Below are 8,488 nucleotides of genomic sequence, written 5' to 3'. Positions count from 1 at the left end.
GTCAATGCATGGAACTTTGTGGTATCACATCCTGTGTACTTTATATCACTTAAGTTTTTATGCATAGTTGTTGTATGATGTGTTTAAATTGCAAAAACATATTGTTAGTTTAGAGTAGTTAGCTAAAGCACAAAATCGCTCGCATTTCTGTAGCTACCTCTGCAGTGAAGAGTCCACATGAGAGAGCCTTCCCAGCTTGTTACGGGGTTCTGTATATCATTGTACATCCAATAGAATAATGTGATGTATATATGACATGTTATGATGAGCTACGTAGGTATTGATTCGTATATATGATTCACTGCTAGCTATACAGCTATGAGAGCCTTTTGGAAACCACAAATGGCTACTGAAAAATTGCATCAAGTGCCACTGGTCTAGTTTCCTAAAGCTAAAGAAATGGATACTCATATTAACATATGGTTTATTCAACTATCCTGGCTACCATAATTAATTGTGTAAATAATTGTTGTGACATCATGATTTGCAATAAGTGAGTAAGGATAATATGATATCATTAATTTTGATGGCTTCCTTTCCACATGTTCATTTGTGTGGGATATGAACAACTCTTGAGGCAATTAGCACACTAGATTTTTATCTTCAAGGGTTTAAATGGTTAGAGTCTAAAGATCACAAAGAGTCTAGGAGGCTTTACAATGAGTATACATAGCTATATAGGAGTCTAAAGATTAAAAAATGTAACAATCATCAAAACTGATGAAATTATATCTAACTTCCTTAAAGAATTCGCTAGTGACATAAATGATTGGATAAAATCAATATTGAATAAGGACTTCACTTGTTCTGTGGTAGAAAAGGATGTGTCCTAAACAATCAAACATGCATCATATCCTAATAGCTGCATATAAAATATTTCTAGCTGAATATTGTACTAATTCAGCATCAAAGGCATAATTTTACTGTACAGTCAGGACTACAGTATATCATGGATGGTATAAAGTAATCTAAAGGCTGCAGTACAAATTGCTGTCAGATATTCAGTGCTGGTCACTGTAAAGCTCTGATAATCATGATTAATTATCCTGTCAAGTAGCATTCGTACAGCTTCCTTTTTATCATTGTTTTATCATAGCTGACATTTGTTAAAATAAACTTACAGGTACATATATCCTCGGCCATAGAAACTAGGAGAAGATTATATTATAGTTATATTATTTGTGACTGAAACTGCCAAAACAGGGAATCTGGGCACAAACTACACCCAACCATAAAATAAATGAAGCCGTTACTCAACATTAACTATATTCAGGTGTTTGTGGCACTTGTAACAGGAAGTCAGATAAATTTTAGTAAAAAAGGACAGGTTTTTCAGTTTTTTTTAAAGATTTTCTATTCTTTGTAATCTTTAGATTCCTAAGCTTAGACACTGCTTGTCAAGCCTCTTATTTACTGCATCCTTGTGATCATTAGACTTTAGACTTTAATCTTTTAAACCATTGAAAAAGAAAACTGAGCAGCATCCAATGACCTAATTCAGTGTTTGTAACTTAATAACAGTTATGTCAACTAAATTAGTACAATAAACCTATAATAATTAATCTTCTGTGTTGCTATTAAGATATGATACATGTTTAATTGTTTAAGATACTTCCTTTCCTACAAGTGTAGCCATTACTCAATATAGATATGTATGGTACTTGCTAAGAATTGTTTAAAAGATATTTTTGTCAATTAGTAAAAGAGTAGCACAGCTTTTTCAGTTTTTATGGTTGTTCTATTGTACACAACTGCACTGTTAACATTGTAGGCAGTGGCGGATCTAGGAATTTATAAAGGGGGTTTCCAGTTAGAAGGTGGAGAAATACACTGACATGAGATATGCAAAAGTTTGCACTACCTTGTCTGGTTTGGTAAGGTGAGACCAAAAAAAAAAAAAGGTCACAGCCTATTGATAGTACATAAAATACCTGAAATAACTTGCTACACACTGCTTTAATAGCTACTGTGACTGCTCTATTAGAGTATCTCGATCGAGGCGCACACCGCAATAATTAAAGCATTTAATTGTTACGCAATCAATTTTCAAAGGGGGTTTCCGTGGAAACCTTGAAACCCCCCTAAATCCGCCACTGGTAGGCCTTAATGGCAACCCAGAACTAGACTTGTAAACAAGATAATCACCTTCTTGACATTATATCCCTAATATGCCAATATTGTTTAGTGTAAATTTATAGTGATAAGCTAAAGTAATCATTATGAACAGGTAGCTATGAATAATGAATCTTGAAACATGGAAATTTGGAAACGTTATAAGATTTTTATACAGATCCCACGTAGTTACAATAAAATGGTTAAGATTGTGTGTTACATACTTCCTGCATGCTTACTATAACAGTCACACTACTGCAGCAGTATAGAGCAGGATGTACATGTATACCCATACATTACATGGCCCTGACTAAAAATGTCTTTGATACTGAATTAAAACTAGTAATAATTGACATTCTGTATTACTACTAGGATATGATGCATGCTTAGGATACATCCTTTCCTACCATAGAATAGGTGAAGCCCTTAATTTCCTCATATTAACTTTATTCAGGTATTTGTGGTACTTGTAAAATAACAGTTATGTCAACTAAATTAGTACAACACACCTAGTAGTAATTGATCTATTAGGATATGATGCATGTTTGATTGTTTAGGATACATCCTTTTCTACCATGAAATAAGTGAAGCCTTTACACAATATTAACTTTGCTTATGCATATATGGCACTTTTAAGAAATCTTCACATAAATTAAATATTTTTGTCTTTAATAAGAATACAAGTTTTTCAGTTTTTTATTGTTCTATTCCTTATAATCTTTATACTCCTAGGTTTACACTCCTTTTAAAACATTCTAGAATCCTTGTGATCATTCAGTAGCTTTTAGATTCCAGTCTTAAAATCTTTGAAGATGAAAACTGGGCAGTATTCAATGATATATTTTTGAAAATATGCAGTATTACTGAGATAGAAGTTTATTATGAAGGAGTAGAGAACAAAAGTCTACTGGTCTCCATAATTTCTTACTCACAAGAGCTGATAAAACTGCATAGATAATTGTTTGCATAACCATATATTATTGCTTGCTGAAAAATCACCTACGTAAGTATAGCAATGTTTTGATTGCAGTACAGAGAACACATTGAAACATTTAAACTTTTTTTCTCAATGAAATTAACAGGAGATTAGAACTTGCATCTGCATGGTTTCATTTGCAGTCAAATTAACTATGCCAAAAGTTCACAACATATCTTACAATAATCTGACATTTTTAATAATCAATATTGTGACATTTTTACACAATTTCCTTATTCCCATGAGCGTCTGATTAGAGAGGCTTCATTGTATTATACTGAATATGAGTCAGTACTCATATTTGTTTAGGAAAGAATGGCAATTAGATGTGAAACTATATCATACCTTTAAAATTGCTTGCTATGGTCTCTTAAATCTCTTAATTGATGCAATTATAATAGCTGTCAACAACTCTCTTATATTGAGAAGCATGTGTGTAGTGTAGTTAGCAGTGTGCCATACGTAGCTAGCTAGCTATATATACAAGTCACAGCAATAATGACTACCCTTCACCAAATGTATTTACTATATAAAGTATATAAAGAACCTTTAGTCACAGCTTCATAGTTAAGCTACACTGCCTCAAGAACACTGACTGCTCCATTAGAGTATCTCGATCTTGTATGTAGTTTTTCTTGAGAGGGATGATGGAATGGGAAGTGGGAAAGGGGGAACATGCCCGTTTTACCTTTCCCTCCCCCCTCCCAGGATCCGCCACTGAAAAGCACAGCACATGCAGAAATAGCAAGGAGACTAATAAACAAATAAAGCACACACAAACAAACTAGATGATCCAATATACAATTACATTCCAAAAAGATTCAACTGATTATTCACAAGTCAAACTATGGATTGCCATGTATGTGCTTTTGGAAAAGCATTTACTTTTTCATGTCCGGTAATGGCAATGGTATAAACGGTTTGCTGAGATTTTTTCAATTTAGTGGCCACAGCAGTGCATGGTAGCTATAAAGTACACTATGATTCAGCTAAGGCGAAATCTTTAGCCACGCTGTTAAGTGTATATATAGGACCAGGTAGTACTTGTGCTGCAAAGCCTTAAAATCTTTAGAAAGTTTAAATTGAAGTTTAGATCACGTTATCATACAACCCACGCACACGAATTACTCCAGATTTGCGACGGAAGTTTTCAAAAAAAATTGGATGAGGTAGCTAGGTAGCAGGATATCCTGTAGCCCACGCATACAATGCAAACACTAAGTATATAAAGCGTGGAACATTAGACAAAATCATGAGTACAAACTGCAGCTTAACTGAAAACTTCTGGATTCATTAGCTATCGTGGGAATATCAATTGAAGGTTTAACTATTTCTCTCGTCAACTGAAGCTAGCTACTAGGTGAGTGCTACATATGTATATGGGTCAGTCTCATTAGGCATATAGGCCATCTCTACTAATTACAGCCTCACAAATTATGCGCTAATGTGAAAAGCTAGCTATACAATACATGTGAAATGACATTAATTATCAACCACATACACTGTAAAGTTTTAATAAATAAATAACTAAATAACACTTAGTCTATCTCTTACATATTGAGTGTTACAGCAGCTATTTCAACTTATTTTTGTACACTGTAGTTAAAATGCAAAGTGGTCAAGTTTCTTTCATGGCCATTGCCTTGCTATGTCTGTTGGGGCAGGAGGCTTATGGTCAAATACCAAGAGCATGCAGTGATGTTACAAGTCTAGAAAACTTGGAGTGTTGTCCAACTACAAGTGATGGTGTGTGTGGACAGGATGCTGGTAGGGGACAGTGTACTGATTTGAACTTGCCTGGATATGACATAAACAGTGCTGATGTGCGTCGCAATTGGCCTCACTACTTCACCAAGGTTAGTACTGATACTTAAAAAGATCCTATGCATGACTCTACTATAATGGACTGTTATTATAATAATTGTACAATTGCTAGTTGTACTGACATGTATATTATTGTGGTTTCTCTTAACAGGTCTGTAAGTGCAATGGAAATTATACGGGATATGACTGTAGTCGGTGTAAGTTTGGTCACTATGGACCTGATTGCTCTGAGTCACAAGTTCTTCCCCGACGACCACTTGCTGCCTACACTGATAGTGACTGGGCTGAATTCATTGATACCATTGTTCAGTCACGTTCGTTTGACTCAGGGTACGTGGCTGTATTAGAAGAGGCAGTTCCAGGAACCACAAATCTCCGCATGAGTAATGTATCACTTTATAATTTGTTTGTGTGGCTTCACCACTTTGCTTCAAAAGATTCTGCTACACCAGGTAATGTAAATAAGTATGTAGTAAGCATCCATTGTATCTGCATGCAGTGATACGTGCGCATGTGTATTATGATGTAATTTGATGGCTCAAAACTTGAATTATGGTCACATACATTTCTGCACTTGTTAATTGACTTTTTAATCCTAATATATATACTTACATACATCAATGTCATATTACATTTTAGACGTATCAATTCGTTTGGATTATGCTCATGCCGGACCTGCATTCACAACTTGGCACAAATACTTTCACTTGTTGTTTGAGTGGGAAATACAACACATGTTAAAGAGCATGGGACACTTGGACTATCACACTTTCAGGCTACCTTACTGGGACTGGCGAATTGAAATTCAAAGATCTACTGGAATACTGTCAGATGATCTCTTTACTGAAAAGAGGCTTGGGGCAACAAGGAATGTCAGTGGTTTTCCTCGTGTATTTGGAGATATTGTTGGTGACGGATGGAACACAATATGTTGGCAAAAATTCTTTCAGATTTGTGATCCAAATGTTAACACTGGTCCCCTTCAACGTTGCCCATTCACAGGAACTAACCCTTGCAGTAGCAACAATCCTGACTGGCCTACAAGTCGGCAAGTAAATCTTGCCATGACTTTTAGAACATACGAAAGACCACCTTATAATTTTCTATCACGAAGAAACTATCGAAGTTTTGTTGATGCTGATGTTAACTTTAATATACGTAGGTGCCGTAAAGACAGAATGTGTTTTTGTTCTCCCACCTTTGACCCTGAATGTTCCCTCACAAAGTCAAATGGCTCTCGATTGATTGCACTTAAACAACAAATGCATGGCACGGTAAGTACTGCATGATTTTTGTCATTGTGTGTTTTATAATATCACTTTTCTTGTTTAGGTTCATACCATTACTGGGGCAGGTGATCTTGCCACAAATCTTCCTCTTGATAAGAGAGGACAAATGGATGATGTGGTGTCATCACCAAATGATCCTCTTTTCATGCCTCACCATGTCATGGTAGATTGTATGTTTGATGAGTGGCTGGAGCGACACCCTGATGCAGAGTATCCTAATGATATACCAGTAACTGTTCCCACCATAGGACATCAGCCAGATGACTTTATGGTTCCATTTTTCCCACTCAGTACCAACGTTGACATGTTCACAAGGTCTCGTAATTTTGGATACTTTTGTGATCTACCAAACATTAGACGTCCTATACATAAAAGACCTTATAAAGGCTGGTGGTGACAGTATCATAACATTATATAGCAACATAAATTGTAAATTACATGCATATAGTATACATGTATTGTATCTTAGTACTTAATTCTTGACTCATGCACAAGTGAAATTGTAACAAGCATAACTCTTGCATTTATTGTAGAGATACATATAAACATCATGCATTTTAATTAAACAATCATGATTATTTATATGCTAAAACTTGTTGACTTTATGAATGACGTTCACAGCAAGAACAGCCTCAGTGTGCAAATTGGAAACTGTTTTGTGCGTGTACATAAACTCAAGGGTTTACACATTTGCACATTGTCAGTTTCAGTTTGGAAACTGCTTGGAAATGAACTCAATTTCCAAAGAAGTTTTCAAACTTGCACATTTAGAATTTTCAATTTGTGCACTACTTTGGAAGCCTATCTATCATTCACCACCCACAAACCACACATTAAGTGAAACTTTTTCATGCACTTACAAATGTATTCATAGCCCCATAATGAAATTCCACAGCGTGTTGGCAGTGATTAAATTCTTTTCATCACTTGTCTGAACAGCTCAACGAATATTAAATTTAAAAACATCATACATTATGCAAAAATGTTAGCAATGTTATTTGTCACAGCCTTTACTGCATGGTTGACAATCATCTGTACACTATAGCCTCCACTGCATGGTTGATAATCACTGTAATCAATTGCAAGATAATGTAGCAAGACACTAAACAACAAGTAGTAATGTACTTACCTCATGTATATAGTCCTTACAGATCCCTATCGAATGTCAGATAATTAAGTTCTTTATATCATGACCTATATAAAACATAATATATATAATTCTACATATGCCATGTATCCATTACAGGTTTTTGCAATTGAATTCGTCGCCTTTGCGATTGAATTCGTCCCGTTTGCAATTGACTTCGTCGGTATTGCAATTGAATTCGTCCCGTTTGCAATTGAATTCGTCGGTTTTGCAATTGAATTCGTCGGTTTTGCAGTTGAATTAGTCGGTTTTGCAATAGAATTCGTCGCGTTTGCATTACAATTCGTCATAAACAAAACGGCTTCAAGAAACCAACCCGTTCATTAAGAGATGAACTATTTATGCCTTGGAGAGTTACACTTGAGACACTAGAAGGTAATTGAAGCTGGTAGTACGCGAAGTTGATAGCTGTCTGACAAGTTAATTAACTTGCTCGCGAGTGACCACACCCATCGCGAATGGCGTAGTAGAGTTTGGAATGTTGCTGGATAGGCTGTAGAGGAAGAATTATTGCCTTATAAAGAGTTGTTTACTACCGTTGTACTTGAACAAGTTCTTGTAGCAGCTGCTACATCATGTTTTCGTGTTTGCTCCAGCTGCCATTCTTGTTACGGACGAATTTAACTGCAAAAGCGACGAATTCAATTGCAAAAGCGACGAATTCAATTGCAAACGGGACGAATTCAATTGCAAACCGACGAATTCAATTGCAAACGGGACGAATTCAATTGCAACAGCGACGAACTCAATTGCAAACGGGACGAATTCAATTGCAAAGTCGCCGAATTCAATTGCAAAAACCTGTAACATACCTCATTCTGTGTTTTCGATAATAATAAACATGTCTTGTTACGGGCTTATACAAATGGACTCCATCGTCATAATACAAGAATCCTAGACACCTAGTTGCCAATAACCATTTACTGCATGTACATGTAATAAATAGGAATCTAAAGATTACAAAGAATAGAAAATCTGAAAAAAGCTGAAAAACCTGTCCTTTTTTACTAAAATTTATCTGACTTCCCTGTTACAAGTGCCACAAACACCTGAATATAGTTAATGTTGAGTAACGGCTTGATTTGTTTCATGCTTGGGTGTAGCTTGTGCCCAGATTCCCTGTTTTGGCAGTTTCAGTCA

The 8,488-nt window shown here is 35.6% G+C and overlaps 1 protein-coding gene across 1 annotated transcript; it reads left to right on the top strand.

Annotated features, from left to right (window-relative positions):
• Positions 1-4,335: 4,335 nt before the first annotated feature.
• Positions 4,336-6,803, top strand: LOC136245390 (tyrosinase-like). Its single transcript, XM_066036916.1, has 5 exons — positions 4,336-4,448; positions 4,691-4,944; positions 5,064-5,364; positions 5,552-6,186; positions 6,245-6,803. The coding sequence occupies exons 2-5, from the start codon at positions 4,696-4,698 to the stop codon at positions 6,596-6,598; spliced, it is 1,539 nt and encodes a 512-aa protein (XP_065892988.1). The 5' UTR covers positions 4,336-4,448; positions 4,691-4,695; the 3' UTR covers positions 6,599-6,803.
• The last annotated feature ends 1,685 nt before the right edge of the window (positions 6,804-8,488 follow it).

The sequence above is a fragment of the Dysidea avara genome, chromosome 2 (genome assembly GCF_963678975.1).
Source record: "Dysidea avara chromosome 2, odDysAvar1.4, whole genome shotgun sequence".
Lineage (NCBI taxonomy): Eukaryota > Metazoa > Porifera > Demospongiae > Dictyoceratida > Dysideidae > Dysidea > Dysidea avara.
This window is presented reverse-complemented; position numbering and strand designations above follow the sequence as displayed.